Source organism: Cygnus olor, chromosome 7, assembly GCF_009769625.2.
Source record: "Cygnus olor isolate bCygOlo1 chromosome 7, bCygOlo1.pri.v2, whole genome shotgun sequence".
NCBI classification, from domain to species: Eukaryota; Metazoa; Chordata; class Aves; order Anseriformes; family Anatidae; genus Cygnus; species Cygnus olor.
Window position 1 is genome coordinate 24,215,144 of NC_049175.1, and position 17,402 is coordinate 24,232,545.

The 17,402-nt window shown below is 56.2% G+C and overlaps 1 protein-coding gene across 1 annotated transcript; it reads left to right on the forward strand.

Moving 5' to 3' along the window:
• LBX1 (ladybird homeobox 1) lies at positions 1-1,726 on the forward strand. The gene is made up of 2 exons (XM_040564067.1): positions 1-932; positions 1,193-1,726. Exons 1-2 carry the CDS (start codon positions 608-610, stop codon positions 1,690-1,692), a joined length of 825 nt encoding a protein of 274 aa, XP_040420001.1. The 5' UTR covers positions 1-607; the 3' UTR covers positions 1,693-1,726.
• The last annotated feature ends 15,676 nt before the right edge of the window (positions 1,727-17,402 follow it).

Consider the following 17,402-nt stretch of genomic DNA (forward strand, 5'->3'; position numbering starts at 1 on the left):
AATCAACAATAACTTGTTAGCAATAGTCAATTACCCCGTCTCTTCTCGCCTCTTTCCCCCCGGTCCGAGGTCTCGGTGCGAGGGCTGTTCTCCCCCTCTTCGAAGTCTTTTTTTTTTTTCTTTTTCCTTTTTTTTTTTTTCTTTTTTTTAATTTTCATTATTTTGGGGGGCATTCTTTTCGGGGGGGGAGGGCAGGGAAAGTGCTGCGATTTGGGGTGTTTCTTAAAATAGCAGCTGGGAAGAGGAAAAGAGAGAAGAGAGAGAGAGAGAGAGAGAACAGAGAGAGAGAGAGAGAGAGGACAGAGAGAGAGAGAGAGAGAGAGAGGGAAAAATCCCCGACCCGAAACCCTGGGACAGGAGGTGCGGCAGGACCACCTCTCGGCGAGGGACCGACGGCAGCTCCGCTCCCGGCCGCCCTGCCGGCCGCCCGACGTGGCTCTCCCCGGGCGGAACCGGGGCTCCTCCGCCGGCCTTGGAGGTGGGCTTCAACTTTTGCTCGCTGCCCTCTCCTCCGCCTCTTCCCCGCGGTCCCGCCGGGGTTTTCTCCCCGCGGCAGCGCATCCCCGCGGCGGGTGGGGAAGGCAGCCCCGCGCGGCCCGGCCCCACCATGACTTCCAAAGAAGAAGCCAAACCTTCGTCGGGGGAAGAACGCCGGAGGAGCCCTCTGGATCACCTCCCCCCGCCGGCCAACTCCAACAAGCCCCTCACCCCCTTCAGCATCGAGGACATCCTCAACAAGCCGTCGGTGCGGAGGAGTTACGCGCTGTGCGGGACTGCCCACCTGCTCTCCGCCGCCGACAAGCACCCCCCGGCCGGGCTGCCCCTCTCCGGCCGGCCGCTGCTCTCCCAAACGTCTCCTCTCTGCGCCCTGGAAGAGCTGGCCAGCAAGACCTTCAAGGGGCTGGAAGTCAGCGTGCTGCAGGCGGCCGAAGGTAAGGAGAAGCGCCCGGGGGTGTCCCCTCTGGGTCGGGGTGGAGGAAAGGTCGGGGGCGCCGTCGGGGATTTGGGGTTTTTCGGCGGAGCGGGGAATAAGGGAGGATTTGGGCCACGACGGCCGGCTCCGGGGGTGGAGGAGCGGAGGCTGAGCCTCGCTGCCTCCCCACGGAGAGGCAGGGGTCGGGAGGGGAAGGAGCGGGGGGGGGGGGGGGGGTTGCCGTCGAGGAAAAGGGGCAACGTGGCGGCTCGTCGGCAGGCAGGGACGGGATGACGATCTTCGGGCAGCGGCAGACGCCGAAAAAGCGTCGGAAGTCGCGGACGGCCTTCACCAACCATCAGATCTACGAGCTGGAGAAGAGGTTCCTCTACCAAAAATACCTGTCGCCGGCGGACCGGGACCAGATCGCCCAGCAGCTGGGGCTCACCAACGCCCAGGTCATCACCTGGTTCCAGAACCGCCGCGCCAAGCTCAAACGCGACCTGGAGGAGATGAAGGCCGACGTGGAGTCCGCCAAAAAGCTGGGCCCCAACCCCGCCGTGGACATCGTGGCCCTGGCCGAGCTGGAGCCCAGCACCGAGGGTCGGGGCAAGGCTCGGCCCGGCTCCCCCCCGCCGCCCCCCGCAGCCCGGGAGCCCGGCGCCCCGCCGCCGCCCCGCCCCGCCTCGCCCCCCACGGAGCGGCCCCGCAGCCGCCGGGACAGCGAGGAGGAGGAGGACGAGGAGGAGGAGGACGTGGAGATCGACGTGGATGACTGAGGGGCGGCCGCCGGGCTCCCCCCCGCACCCCACGCCCCCCTCAGCCCGCTCCCCCATCCCCGCCCGACGGCTCCAAACCGGCCTCCCCCCCCCCCCCCCCCCCCCTCCCCAGCCCGGCCCGGCCCGGCTCGGCACGGCTCGGCACGGCTCGGCCCGGCGGCTTCTCCTCCTCGGTCAGAGCAATAAGCAGCAGCAGCCCGGCACACACACACACACACAAACACACCCCCACACCCCCACAGTCACGCGAAAATTAATTTAGGGTAGAGTCGCTATCCCTCCGCCTGTCACATCTTCGGAATGGTGCAATTACGGACGGCTTCTGTATAAATATTTAAACGTATATATTGGATTTTTTTTTCCCCCCCTTCCCCCACCTTTTTTTTTTTTTCTTCTTTTTTGAGGTTTTCATTATTTTTCAAAAAAAAAAAAAAAATATCCATCCATTACGATTATTTCGTCCATAAGGGAGGCGCGTAACCTTGGAACAAACTCGGCTCCCACCAGATGTCTGGGGGGCGGCTGTTTCCAAAGACTTCCGAAACGAACCGCTTCAGAGGAGGTTTAAGTTAGGCTTAAAACGGCGACGACACGAAATCAGCCACTTTTCTTTCCCTGCATGTTTCAAATGTGCACGAAGTAATTTTGTTTTTATTTTTTTCTTTTTAAAAACATTTTTTTTTCCTTTCGCAATCTTGGGAACTTGGGGATGGGGTATAATGCAAGTTTAAAAATATATACTTTCTTTTTTTCCTAGAGCATAGAGATTTGTCTCCAATGCAATTTCTGCCTCATTTTACCAATTAAAAGCTATTTTTACCATTTTCTGCTATTGTTGTGCTTTTATTAAAAAGCTGCCTTTCGTATTTTTGATATGAAGGTGGTAACAAAAAAAAAAAAAAGAAAATTAAAAAAAAAATCCTAGAATTATTTTTTACTCTTTTTAGAATTTTTTGCATGCTACGGAAATAAAAAGAACAAATCCCAAGATCGATACATTTAAATATTACGCTATAAATTAAAAATTAAAAAAAAAAATGTACAGATTTAAAACCTGTTTTTGTTTGAATTGTACAAATTTTAAAAGGCCTGCTATTTAAGTTCCGGTAGGGACAATGTCGCTTTATTTACTCTCTCTTAGAATTGTACAGATAGCTCTTTTTTCCGATACAATAAAATCTTTACCATTTTAATATACTTTTACCGTCCTTCTTTGTGAACCAACCCCCGGCCCCGGGCTGCGGCCGCCGCTCCCCCCAGCCGCCCCCCATCCCGTTCGCATTTGAAGTTTCTGCAGCGCAGTTACCTGCGAGGAAATGAGGGGCGAGGAGCACCTGAGCGAGAACTTTAGCACTTTGATATTCCTTTTCGGTTTTAATTTTTTATTATTATTCTTTGCCTGGTGGAAGTGCGCGGCCAGGCTGGAGGCGCAGCTGCCTTCCCGGGGCCGGCTTAGAGGGCGGCCGCCCCGCACCTCCGCACCCACCCGGGGGGAAAAAAAAAAAGGGGGAAAAAAGGGGAAAAGGGATCGGGGGGGGGGGGGGGGGGGGGGGCGAGGAAGGAGCTGGGGCCCCTCTGCACAAAAGCAGCTCCGTGTGCGGCCGGGGGGAGCTGCCCACAGCCCGCCGGCCGACACCAACCGCTCCCGGGCACAGGCTCTGCCTCTACGGCACCTACGGGGCACGGGGATGGGAAATCGGAAGAGGGGCCCTTCCCCTTCCCCTTTTTGCCCTTTTCTTTTTTTTTGCTTTCTCTTTTTTTCTTTTTTTTTTCCTTTTTTTTCCTTTTTTTTTCTTTTTTTTCCTTTTTTGTTTTTCTCTCTCTCTCTCTTTCTTTTTTTTTTTTTTTCCTCCAAAATTAACGCTCCCCTGAACGCGTTTTCCCTTGGCAGCGTGAGCTGCCTTTTGGAGGCGAGCAACGCGTGTTTCTCCCCATTCTTTGCAAAATTTATGTGAGAAAGACAAATCTGGTGTACAGTGGCAGAGCTCCGCGGAGAAGTGTCCAGATAAGACAGGGTTGGTTTGTGGGTTGGATTTTTTTTTTTTTTTTTTTTTTTGGTCCAGTTTCTCCGAGGCTAAATAAATCTTTCTCCTCTTTGAGAATGGATGGGGTTGTAATTTTTAGCGTAAAGCATGAAAACTGGGGACAAATGAGCCCTCTTCTCTGAAGTGACAAGCGACAATGGAGCATATACAGCCTCCTGCGGTTCGCCATGCTGAAACAAGCGTGCCCCTCCGCAGCAGAGAGAAGGCGAGCGCTTGGAGACCATATGGTTTTTGAATTTTCTTCACAATTTCCAGACAATTTGATGGATTAGGTTAACCCTCCCTTCCACTGTTTAACTCCGCAACAATGGGAGCAGAGCTGTTCTCCCTTCGTCGGGGCATCTGTGCGCTTCTATTCTTCTCTCTTTCTCTCTTGGTATTTGGAACAAGCCTATGAATTACAATGAAATCCACTTTTCTTTAGTATTATTTGGAAGAGCACTTGTTTTCCGCCACCTCCCGCCCCCATCCTCCCATCCCCTATTTTTGTTTTGTTTTGTTTTTTTTGTTTTTTCCTCCGAGTGATAGGTTTGACTTCTGTCCAGATCTCTCGGAAAGCCTTCAATCTTGTCCTTAAGTGTTTTTATGCTAAACAGGCAAATCGTAAATGCTGAGAAACTGTGACATTTATGTGAAGATCTAGTTAAAGGGCTTTATTTGTTTTCTTTATCTGTTCTTTTTTTTTTTTCCCCCATTCCCTCTCCTCATCCCCCTCCTCTCCTGCCCCCTCCCTCCCCCCAGCCTTTTATTCTTTTGTCTTGGAATGGATTTAATGAGGCTGCAAACACTACAATTCAATATAACCAAGAAATAAAAAAAGGGTGGCTGGGTCTATGGAAAATAGGCTCGGAGTTAATTTGGATTTCTCATCTATTGACTCGTGTGTGCAAACAGCAGAGCTGCCGGGCCGCCTTGAACCCGGCGAAGTTTGCCACACGTGGCTGGGGCGGGTTGGTAAATAATGCCTCCTCCCCAAGATTTGCAGCGTGCTCATTTGGCTCGCCCCCCATTTCCAAATAGCCGGGATTTGGGTGAGTTAATTCGCGTACAGGAAAAAAAAAAATAAATGGAAAGAAAAGAAAAAAAAAAAAACAGCAAGCTTTTTATTGTGTCTGTGTGTGTATATATATATTTAGCTTAAAAACCGAGCGCCGGCTTGTGCCCCTCATTTGTCATGCATTTTTAAACGCGCCGTTTCCTGGGATTACCTAGCCGCCTAGATTTATTGCCCGGGGTTTGCTCTCTCTCGAATTGTAGGCACACTTCGGAATCGGGTGGGGCTTTTTTTTTTTTTTTTTTTTTTTTTTTTTTTTCACCTTCTTTGTAATCTCCTTTCTCTCTCTGTCTCTCCGCAGCAGCAGTAGGGACGCGGAGCCAGCGCGGAATCGGGCCCTGCGGGGCTGAGCCAGCCGCAGCCTCTCCCAGCCGGCTCCGTGCCCCGGCAGCGGGCGGGGGCCGTGCCGAACCCCCCCCCCTACAACCCTACAACCCCCGAGACCCTCCCCCAAAAAAATTCCCTGTCCCCTACAACCCGCCGGGCCCGCCGGCGGGGGAGCCGCCGCGACGGGAGATGGGTCCCTGGGTCCCCGAGCCCCCCGGGGCCGTTCCTATTTTCGGGCCTTTTCCCGGCCCCGGGGGGGGGGGTCCCGGGGGGGCAGAACCGGTCCCGTTTTCCCACCCGGCCCGCGGCAAAGGGGCTCGCTGCGGGCCGGAGGTTGCGGAGCTCCTCGGCGCCGTGCCCGGGGCCGGCTCCTCGCTGCCCCCAGGGATGCGCCGGCCCCTCGTTGGGGCAGGGGGTGGCAAAAGGTGGGGGGGGGGGGGGGGAAGTGGAGAATTCCCCTTTCCCAAACGAATCGGGACGAAAAGGGTCCGGATTCGAGCGGGAAACGCGGGATTCCCGACGGGAAAAAGAAAAGGTATAAACCCGGGGAAAGCGGGCTCCCCGAGCTCCGGGTCGGTGGAAGTGAAAAAAGCGAAGTTTGGCCGAAAGGGGTGCGTTAGCACTGCGAGGGCTTTGCGAGGATGGGCTGGAGACCCGGCTGCCCCCCCCCCCCCGTGCCCGCCCCGTCAGTGCCCGGGACCCCCCCGTGGGTGCGGGCCGCCGTGGGTCCGAACCCCGGTGCGGGCGCTGGGAGCGGGCCGGGGCTGGGGACGAGGCTCCCCCCACCTCGGGCACGTCGCCCTCTTCCCGGGGGGGCCTCGGCCAAGCCCGCATCCCCTGCCCACGATTTTCCCTGCCGGCGAAAACCCCATTTCTCAAGCGCCGGAGCTGGCGCTGCGCCCCCTCTTCCCCATCCTTCATCCCCAAAGCTGACGCTGCCTTGGATTTCGTTTGGAGGTGGGAGGGAGGCGGGAGGGGAGGGGGCGGGGGGGGTGTTGTCTGCTTGGAAATGCTACCCTTTGGGGTTTTTTGTCATCCTTTTTTTTTTTTTTTCTCCTTTTTTTTTTTTTTTTTTTTTTAGAGGGGGGTGGAGGGTGGAGGAGATCCATATTTGATCTTGTTCACTTCACACAGGGCTCCCAGACGGAGAATAAAGCCCCCCTCCTGAATTATCCAACAGGGCTAAAGCAGGTTGAGTCAGTGAAATTCAGTTCCTTATTTTATGAGGTGTCAGGGCTGATGTCGAATATGGCAACGATAACTAATACTACAGTCTGAGGGACCAGAACGTGGTAATTAATCCCAAAGACTTAAGTGTATTTTAGTTCAGGAGAAAAAAAATCACTAATTCAATCGTCCGGAAAATTGAAGTTTGATGCATGGGTCTCTGCTGAAAGGAAAGGCTTTTTCTTCCCGATTCTGAGGCTGGGGCAGGAATCGCAGCCTCACTCCTCTGCTCCCCGGGAAGGCCCCGAAACGGGGCTGCGACACCCCCGTGCCCGGCCCCAGTCACACGGGGGGGACCGGCACAGGGGGGCCGGCACACGGGGACCGGCACAGGGGGGACCCCCGGGGGTCCGGGACGCTGCCCCCTTCCCCTCGCACACCCCACGGCTCTGCCCGCCCGCCGCCCTGCAGCAGGCACAACGTTTTCGCGGCCATATCGCCACTTCTTACGCATGTCGCGACATGTGGAAAGGTTATGGGGCATAGACGGGCTGTCCTTCCCAAGCTAAGCCCGGGGCAGCCCGGGCCCCTCCGTGCGCACCGAGCCGCGGAACCTCCGCGTTTCCCTTCGCTCCTCCCCAGCCCCGCTACCTCCGGGGGGGGGGGCTCCGGCGTGCTGCCGGCCGGCATTGGCTCCTGGCTGCCGGGAACGAGGGGAAAAGACCCCCGAGGAGCCCGGGGGTCCCGGCCTCCTCCGTCCCCGGGTGCGGAGAGTGCAGCGCGGCGGTGGGGGGAAATTTCACCGACGGCGGGGACAGCTCGGGGCCCCCTCGTGTGCCCCCAGCGAGGGGCCGGGGTGCCCAGGTGGTAACCGGGCAGGGGTCGAGGGGTGCGGGGAAGGTGCTGGGAAAGCTCCCGGTGCCGAGTTTATTGATGGGGCCGCGCTCGCTACAGTCAGTCCCATCGGCGTTAGCATCCGTCTCGGCGCCGCGCAGCCCCAGCCATCCTTCAGCCTCTTTAAGCTCCGGCGTCTCCTCCGAGCCCGAGCGGGGACGCGCCGTCGGGTCTCTCCCTGCCGCCGCTTCCTCCTGGCGGCTCTGCCGGCCCCTCCGTCGGCCCTAACCCTGTCCCCATCCCCGGGGACCGTCCGCCCCCTCGGACCCTGCCGCCTGCCCCCCGGGTGTCCCTCGGGCCTCCTGCACCGACGGTCGGCATTTCCCCCGTGCGCACCGGCACCTGCCCGGGGGAGCCCACGGCGGACGGGCCCGTGGGTGGCGGAGTGGGGTTGGGGGGACCCAGAAACATCGCCCCCGACCCCCGTGGAAGGGCTGAACCCCCCCCAGCAGGGCCTCGCCCCCCGTCCGTCCCCACCCCACGCTGCGCCCCCAGTCCCTGCGCCCCCCAAGGACGTTCCCAGTGTTGGGATAAGGCCCCAGGGGAGGGAGGGAGGGAGGCCCCCCCGCCGTGCCCTGCTTTATTATGGGCTGGGGGCATCCGCAAAGGGCTGGGGGCGGCAGCATGACGTCATCAGCGCCTGCGATGACATCATTAAGGGCAAGTGGCGTCGGAGCTGAGCCCCGAGGGGGCGGGCGGGCAGCGGCGCTGCCCTGGGCGCTGAGCGAAGCGGGCAGGCGCTGGGGGGGCGGTGGGCAAGGGGGGGGGTTCCCTTCCCGGCCCCGGTTGCTCCAGGTGAAACCGTGCCGCCCCCTCGCCGTCGGTAGCGGCAAGGGCCGATGGATGCGGCCGCCCGGTGTCCCCCCGGTGCCCCATGGATAGCCCTGCGCGGGTCTGCTGGCCCCGGGTGCCTGCAAGGGGGGGACAAAATGCGCTTGCACCACGGGCAAAAGCGCACCCGTGTCCCCCTACACCCCCCTACACCCCACCACCGGAGCCCCCTCGGCCCCCCGGGGTGGGCGCAGCATCAGCTCCTCTCCCCTCGGCGTGAACCCCGCGGGGCCGCGCACCCGTGGGCTCGGCCAGCGCTAAATCAGCCCACTCGGGCCGGGGGAGGGGGGGAAGCAAATGGGAAGGAGCGAGCGAATAATTGCATATTTAATTAGGCGCTCTGCAAACCCAGCTCTTGCCGGCACGGCCTCGGCCGGCGTCGCACCGGCCGCTGTGCCCGCACCCGACGGCGCGCACGCAGAAAGCTCCGTGTGCCGGAGTCGTTATCATTTTTGTTAACTTTTTATCGACTGTTTGCTAGATGGCATGTCACTAAAGTGTATGATTTGAGATGAAAAATTAGACAGATTAACCCGAGGGGAGAGCCTGATTGATTACTAAATAGGATCAATTTGAAAGTTTTAGTCATAACGTTTCTGTAGAGCCCCTTAATACTTCAAACTTCAATTTTACGGGCTATTGAACTAAGCATGTTCCTGACAAAATTGATATATGTATTAATTTGCTTTAACTGTTGATTAATTACTCTCCACTGAAAGAATTATATGGAGCTGTTTGCCTCAGATTTGCATATTAATCAAATTCTAGTTGATAATTCAGTTGGTGCGATGGATTCGGGGATGGGAGGGGGCCGAGCCAGGGCAGGGCTTGCAGGAGAGAGCGAGAGATAAATATATATATCGCTAACCTCTGCTTCCTCCCCGGGTTTTCCATCTCGAGTCCCCTCCGCTCCCTACCCCTGTGCTCCCCTCACTGCTTAGCTGCCAGTTAGTGCATTAAAATCAAAGATGCAGAACGCGTTACCCTGGCTATTTGGTGAAAACAGAAATTGCCTGTCCGGTTTTTATGATGTTCTCAGCCTGAGAAGGCTGCACTTTAATGTGTCCTGTCAAAATGTCTGGGATTTAAAGGGAAAACGGCACAATTTAGCGCTGGGTAATTAATGACAAAGTGCCCGAGCGCTTAGCATGGCACCGACGCCTCTGCGCGCCCCCAGCCGCCCCCACCCCGGGGGTGATGCCCGGCTCCCGGCCGGGAATTTCTCGCTGGGTGGAAGGGAGAGGGCCGGGGAGCCGCTGCTCCTAAACGGCGAGCAAATTAAGAGCAAAACGCAATTAATTGGGGAGGCTCCGGCTCGCAGCGCGCCCAGGCAGCGCAGCGGTGCGGGACCGGGGGCGCGTCGGGGTTCGCCTCGTCCGGCCGTGGGAGCTCCGCTTCCCGGCTCCCTCCCGGGACATCGCCCCCCCGGTACCGGCCCGGGCTCGGGGCCGCCCCCGGTAGCCGAGAGGTGGCTTCGGGGCCGGCAAGGGCGCAAAAATATTTCCCAGCTATTTTCCCGGTGCGCGCAGCCACTCGCGCCCGGAGGTTGCGCTTCCTCCCACGTCCCCCTTTCCTCCCACCCGCCCGTCCTTCCGCCCGTCTGTCCGTCTGTCCGTCTGTCCGTCCTGCCTCCCGGACGGCCGGCACCCCCCCTACGCCTCACCGAGCCCCCCCCGCCACCGCGGACATTTGCTCAAAGCCTTCGCTGTGGGTTGCGCAGGGCTAACTGGCTAAACTTTTCGTTCCAACCCCCCCCCCCCCCCCCCCCCCAAATATATGGATTCAAAGGGTAACAGTGTAATTAAAACCAGATAATTAATGAGACAATATTCCTACAGCTTACATCTTTAATGAACAAAACCCTTCAGGGCCAACGCGCTTTTCCAGGCTCATTAAAGAGAATAAAGTTGTGGGGCTTATGTACTTCCCAGTGTGTTAATAATAAACCAGCAGTGTATGCTTAAAAAAAAAAAACATAATAGCTGATGCTTTCCATACCTTGAAAGAGCCTCTCGGAGCCTTCTGCGGAGCTTTAAATATTTTAAATGCAAAGTAAGGTACAAGGGATGCTCTGAATCCCCCCCCTCCCGCTGCATCCGAGGGGCTGCGTTGCAAAGCCCTGTGCTGAGTCCGCGCATTTTAAACAGACCTAAAACGCAGAGAAGCAAGGAAAAACAGCGGCTGCTCCCTGCGACCGCATCTCGCAAACTTTCTGCAACTCTTTTTTCGTTTTCTCTTCCTCTCCCTCCCTCTCTCCCTCCCCTCCTCGGTGCTGTTTCTCCCGGAGCACGCAGCCACCGAAGCACGCCCAAGATCCCTTTGTTTATTTCCAAATATATTTAAGAAAATAACAGCCCTGGGTTTAATGCTCAGGATATACAGCCTGTATCTGCTGTGTGCTCTTATACATTTAAGCTTCTCGTTTCCTCCCAGATCCTTCCTGTGGAAGCTCCCGAGGTAATATTTCCTTTTTAGTACTTTGCGAGCTTCTAACTCAAATTGTTATTGCTTCACATTTTTAAAGTTTACTTAGCAAAAGGCCCGGCTAACGTGAGCTGCTTGCAAGCTCGGAGAGAGACGAAAGGGCCTTGCCTTCAGCAACACTCTGCAAATGCGAAGGGATAGGGGCTTTTAGGGATGAGTTATACCGCAATCAGCTTAGTAAATCTGCATGCAGAAAGGATGCTAATTAGTCTTAATAGTCTACCAATATGCCCCAAGACTGGAGACACAACAACGTAAATCTGCTACCGATAAATATTTTTAATTGTTAAATTTACTGGAAAGAAAAAGTGTATTTTTCCACCGCAAACGTGAGGGCTGCGGCGGGGCCGGGCTGCGGCAGGGCTCGCCCCCCTGCTTGGGGGGGCCTGGACGGATGCAGACCCCCCCCCCCTCTGTTATCTCCCCCCCCCCCCAAGCCGGGGGCCCCGGGCCGCCCCCAGCCCCTGCCCCCCCCGCCCCGGCCGCCGGGAGGGAGGAGGGAGCGCCCGCTTAGCTCGTGCTTGGTGAAATTAGTGATGTATCACGTTAATTACCAGTGTGATCTTAAAATGGTTGCAGGCCCAAGGAAAATTAATGGAAATCCAAATTCTAATTATGTGGCTGGTGTTAAAGAGTTGAACTAAATACCCGGGAAGGGAAATTGGATGATAATGTGGAAATATGCTACATTTTCTGGCTGCTTCTGCTTATTGCATCATGAAACCCAATAAATGCATTAAGCAGAGACACCGCTGGAGGATGATCTTTGGGGAGACAAAGGGGGGCGGGGGGGGGACACCCACGACCTGGGATAACAGGGAAAAAACGCTGAAGATGTTCCAGCACCCGCTAGTTTTGCACCCCGTTAAGCTCCCCAGGAAGGCTTGCTTCTGCCCAGAGGTGCGGGCCAGACCTGAGAACCGGGAGCCCGGCTCCCCCCGGCTCCTCTCGGCTCCCCCCAGCTCCCCTCGGCTCCCCCGGCCCCCCCCGGCTCCCCTCGGTCCGCCCCTCGGCTCCCCCGGGCGCTGCCCCGCTCGCAGATGGGGAAACTGAGGCACGGGCACGCCGCCCTCTGAGCCTCCTCTCTGGGGTCCCCGCAGCCCTCCCTGCCCTCCCCCTCCCCACCCAGCAATCACGCGTGAAGGGCTAATTAATTATCACAATTAAGCTTTCGGGACCCGGGGCTGAAACCCGGGGAGAGGGGAGGATTTTGTGTCGTGTCCCCCCCCCACCCCGCGCGTGTCCCCGGGGATGTGGGGCGCAGGCACCTGCCCACGGGCTTAACCCTTCCCTCGCCCGCAGTCTCGGGGTCCCGAGTTTCAGCTCTAAGATCTCCGCCTCATCCATCACCGAGTTAAAAAAAAAATTAAAAAAAAAAAAAAAAATCAGCGGGGAAACCAATACAGACAAACACATCAAGACTCGAGAGTGGCGACCCTTGGAAAAGCCAGGGTCCAACCAGATATGAATCATTTTTCTTTGCATACTTTAAAGGAATTACTAGTGATATGCACGGCTGTCACTGCAAACTACATTTATGGATTTGCAAGTCATTTCCATAAATCAGCTGCATTGGATCCATCAGAAGAGCAGAGCCCGGCGTCGGTGCGAAGATGATAGAGCTCTCTTTGAACGTATAATGAAGTGTTCCAAGGGCTGCAGTTATTTTTCTGCTTGTTAAGGATTTTTTTTTTTTTGGAAGGGGGAGGGGGCCTTCTCGAATTTGATTTTAAATTAAAATGTCGCCAAGAGATGTTTTATTGGTGATCACCCTTATGATAAATTTATGCTTCAATAATTACTTTTCACGGGGTATCGATTTCCTCTGGCAAAAGCCTTTCTCCCTCCCTCCAAACCCCTGTCTCCCATTTCCCGAACAAGGCAGCGCTGCCCCCCCAAGCTCCCCAGGGGGGATGCAGAGCCCAGGGACGGCTGAAATTCCCTTCTGAGCCCACGGTTCTCGAGTGGGGGGGAGCTGGGGGTATCCCCCAACCCCTGCACTGGTCCCATTCCAGGGGGGCATCTCCAAAGCAGGGGTATTCCTGGGGTAGCGGGGGATCTGGGGGTTTTGTGGCTGTCCCCACCAGCCCCCAGCAAGCCCACCTGCCCACCAGAAGCTCCTTTCTGCTCCTGGAGCCACGGGCCTGCTGCTGGGAACACGCTCAGGGCATTCGGGCAGATGCAGAGGAGACTGAGCTCCCAGCACAAAGCAGCGCTGAGGCCGAGCCAGACGAGGACCTGCTTGTTGCACAGCTGCTCCTTGCCTTAAAATAAAAACAGAATTATGACCACCAGACTGGAGTTTTGCAAGGTGTCGGTTTCATCCGAATAAATCACTTCTGATCTGTCCTTCCCTGCCAAAGCCAATATTCCTCCCAGCTCCCCCCCTTCATCCATCAATAACTTCCCCCTTGGAAGGGGCTCGCTCCGTGCTCAGAGGACAGGGCAGCACAGGGCAAGTCACTGCAAAAACGGGGCTTTTCCTCTCTTTCCTGAGCAGCAGGCCACTGGTCTCCTTTCCCATGTGTTTTCCATTCCCTGGGAGCAGGAACACAACATGTGCTGGAAAATGCTGTGGCTGCGTGGACACGGCTACCTGGTGGCAGGGAGGCCGCTTGTCCCCAAGATGCACGGCTCGCACCTCTGTCTGCCCAGGCTCAGCACCAGGTGCTGGCACGTGGGTGGTGGCACCGCCTTGTTTGCCCTGTGCTTTTTTATTAAAAAAAAAATAAATTAAAAAACGAGATTGGGTGAGTGCAGAGTGCTGCCCCCAGCCCCAGCTCGGGCAGTAGCTCCCTGCGGGGCTCCCAGGCTCTTGGGGTGAGAGGAGGCCCCATGGCACCGCCCCAAAATCAAGTCACCCCTGTCCCAGTGTGTCCCCATGCTACTAATTACCCCAGACCACTAATTTCCCTGCCTCCCCAGCATCCCGCTTGAAGGCCACCTGCCGTCCGGCCTCCCAGCAGCACATCCCCTGCAGAAGCGAGCCCCCTGGGGTCCCAGCGCCAGCCCCCGGACACCCAACCCCCGGCAGCGAGCTCGGGGGGGGACCGAGGGGAGGTCCGGGAGGGAGTCCGGGGGGGCTCAGCCCCTTTCCCTGCCCTGCACGGAGCAGCCCGGGGCCGGCTCGGCGCTGCCGCCCTGCCCGGCTCGCAAAGCTTAGGCGAGGGGGACCTCTGCAGGCAGCGGCCCCCGCAGCTCATCGTCCTACAGCAGGCTGTGGGATGGAGTACGGCAGGCTTTCCCCTGGCAGGGGTTTGTTAGGGGAGGGCTTTTTCGAAAGGTAAAAAGAGGAGGGGGTTTTGCAAACGCCCCGTGACATCCTTTCTGGGTGAGCTGGGGGTCCCGTGGTGAAATGAAGTCGTGTTTTCCAGGGCTTGTATGCTGCTAACAGCAGACAGACCGGCTGGAAGAAGGATCACAGAATATCCCGAGCTGGAAGGGACCCACAAGGATCATCCAGTCCAGTTCCTGGGTCCACACATGACCTCCCAAAAATCAGGCCCTATGTCTGAGAGCATTGTCCAAACACTCCTTGAACTCCATCGGACTCAGTGCTGTGACCACTGCCCTGGGGAGCTTGTCCCAGTGCCTGACCACACTCTTGGTGACAAATATTTTCCTAACACCCAGCCTGACCCTCTCCTGTCACAGCTCCAAGGATATGCTCCCCACCCCCACTCCCCCCCCCCCCGTACCAGGACATGAAGAAGCAGGATGCTCCCCCAGTAACAAAGCCTGGAGGGTGAGCCCCAACCCCTGGTCCATTGTGGTTTCCAAGTGAATTTCTGCTAAAATCTAAATGACCCCAGTGCTACAGATCTCGGGGGGGGGGTGGGGGGGGGGGGAGATGAGGTCAAAGCCACAGGGTTATGCAGGACATGAACACACTGAGAAGCAGCAGGGCAGCAGGGAAGTGACGGGCAGCTCCTCCAAGATGGTCCTGTGTGCACACCGTGCATGCCTCCCTCTCCCAGAGTTAAAACTCTTGTTGAATTTCAGCCAAAATGAGACTAGAGAGGTGACAACTGCAGGAAATTCAGCCCCCAGATGTTTCAAATCCCACCACATCATGAAGCAGAGCTTCCGAGCGCTCCCTGGTGCGTGCACAGCTCCTTTCACAGCAGGGTCACCTCTGGCAGAGACTTTCCTGCCTCTCTGTGCTCCCAAAGACAGGAGGGTGGCAGGGTCACCATGCCATCTGACAGCACATCACACCTGGAAGAAGCCCTGTGACTTGGGAAAATAACTTTCCACATGGAGGGTGGTCAAACATTGGGGCAGGGATCAGATTTTGAGGTCTCCATCCCTGGGGATGCTCAAAGGTTGACTGAACTGGGCAACCTGACCCAACTCCCGTGATCCCTACTCAGAGGGAGGGCTGATCAGAGGCATCCTGAAGTCACTCCGACCTGAATTACGCTATGACTTGGCGGTATAACCAAACCTCTGGCTGCTCCCCTACCCCCCTCATCCAGCACAATAAACAAGCAACCAAGCCACTTTCAAGCCCACCAGCACAAGCAGCGATATAAAGCCAGTGTCACACACCCTGTAATCAGTTTCTATTTCTCATTTCTTAAAAACATATTATTTTATGATCCACTAATGCTTTCCCTAAATAATCCCATTTGTTCTTCACCTAATTCAACCGTAGCCCTTAATTGTTTGATACTAATAGCTTTCATTTCTCTCACTTCCTTCTCTTTTTCTTTGCCCTGCAGGAGAAATCAGCTGCAACACCCATGAGCAAGGTTACAAAACAGCTTCTGCCTTCGTTCCTCGTGCCCTGCCCATCCCAGTGTGCAGAAACCATGGCCAAGGGGGGAGGGAATTCACTCCGTTTGATCCACGAACATTTCATTTAAATGATCCATTTCATGTCAAGGTTAGCCAGCGCTAAGGGATACCCAGGTCCTTGTTTTCTCAAGCCTTGGCTGGCACCCAAGGCACGAGTCTCCCTTCAGAGGAACAATGCTCAAAATGTCCACTTCTTAGGCAGAGACCCAAAAAGCGAGTAGCAGACAGCAGTCCCGGAGGCGGTGGAGCTCACCCCCTACACCTGCCAACCTTCCCCATCTGCAATTAATTTATATATATATATATATATATATATATATACACACTATATATATATATATATATACACACACATATATATATATATGATGGTCTGATTTTGATGGAGTACTCCACAGGTCTGCTGTTTTGCCATTAGTTCTCGCTTTCAAAAAGCAGAGCTGGATTTTAGTTGGAACAGCTGTGAAGTCCGTCAGGGAGAAGAGGGGTGGGTGGTGGCAGCAGGGTGGTGCGGAGCAGTGCTGGGCGGGTGGGTGCTGGCACCTGGGGCTGCAGGAAGATGTCCCAGGGAAGTTATTGCCAGGAAAGGCAGGAGCAGCTTCTCGGCTGCCTCTCACCACTGTGCAGGTACAGGCTCTGAACATCACTTCTGCCTGTTTGGCAGTGAGAGAGAAGCAGCAGAGGGGCTGCGACGGGGAAGGATGGATGCTTGCTGCCCCAGGGACCTTCCTGTTTGGTTTTGGTGGATTAACCCTAAAATCAGCCGGTTCCAGTTGAGAGGAAGAGCAGAAAGTTTTGAAAAACCGTCTTAACGCAAATCTCCTTTCTCCTTTTCCTTAAAGCTAAGAAGCTGCCTGCCCTAACCAGGGCAGGTGGAGAAAGGTTTCTAAGAACAAGAGACAAAAAAAGTCTGTCAGGAGAGGATTAGCTGGAGCAGAGCCTGCCTCCGAGCAAGACAGCGGGCGAGGCCAACCTTGCAAAGCCTGTCTGGGCTATTTTCTAGAGGAAGATTGCAGAGGCGGTAGTGACAGCACTGAGCTGCGTTAGGAGAGGAAATTCATTTTGCTTTGATGCCTGCTGCTGCTCACACAGCAATGCTGCTCCCCTCAGCCACCACCTCAGGCCCTGAGCCCCCTGGCTGCCCAGAGACCCCCTGGCTGCCCAGAGACCCCTCAGTTCCCCCGAGCCCCCCCAAGCACAAGTGAGCCACAGGGCTCCTTCTCCTGCTCATGGTGGGAGCGTGGCCCTTGCTCTGCGGCCTACTGGGAAGTGTAGTTCAGCGCCTGCAAGGACATTTCAGGGAGGCCTCTGCTTCGCTGCGAAGTTTGGGGGACAAAACTGGCACGGTTCCTCGAGGCCATTTGCTGCGTGCATCATCTAAACGTATCGGTTTTGTGAACCCCCAGCGGAACGAGGGTGGGGGCATGGCTGGAAACAGGGACCTGGCCTGGGGCCATCCCCATCCTACGGGACACGAGCCTGTGCTTGCCTGCCCGCTGAGTCAGGGCCTGGTGGCATGGGGCTCGCTCGTTTTTCCCCAGGGAAGGTCTCGCACCAGCACCTCACGTGCAGAAGCAGAGGTGAGCATGGCGCTGCGAGGCCTGCAGGCCAACCTCCATGAGGGAGAGAGAGGTTTGGGGCTTACACGGCTCGGAGACGCACGAAAAGCTTTGTGACGAGGAAAGCAAGAACATCCCAGCCAGCCGTGGGTGCTGGATGTGACCTAAACTCAGCAGATTCCCCAGGGTCTGGCAAAAATGAGCCAGTTTTGCACGCTCTGGGGTCTAGGGCACATCTTGAACATGAGTAAGGCTGGGTTTGGGGGGTGTTTCATCCCAAAGGGCAACTCCAAATTGTCTGCATTTCTTCCCCCCCCCCCTTTTTTTTTTTCTATTTCCACCAAAGTTTTCTTTCTTTCACTAAGGAGATGTGAGCTGCATCCAGACTGCACCTCCCCATTTTCCTCCTCAAAATAATAATAGCCTCATTTGCTAAAGGCACTATTAGGGTATTAAGTGAAAATGAATTAAGTTTAATTCAATTGTTATTTTAGGAGCTTTGCCTCGTCAGGGTTTTGCAGAGCTTCATTCTTCCACTCGCTGGAGACC

Excerpts from the sequence above, each read along its gene's own strand:
- LBX1 (XM_040564067.1), top strand. The coding sequence starts at position 608 with ATGACTTCCAAAGAAGAAGCCAAACCTTCGTCGGGGGAAGAACGCCGG. Across the intron at positions 933-1,192 it reads CGTGCTGCAGGCGGCCGAAG|GCAGGGACGGGATGACGATC; the intron begins GTAAGGAGAAGC and ends GCTCGTCGGCAG.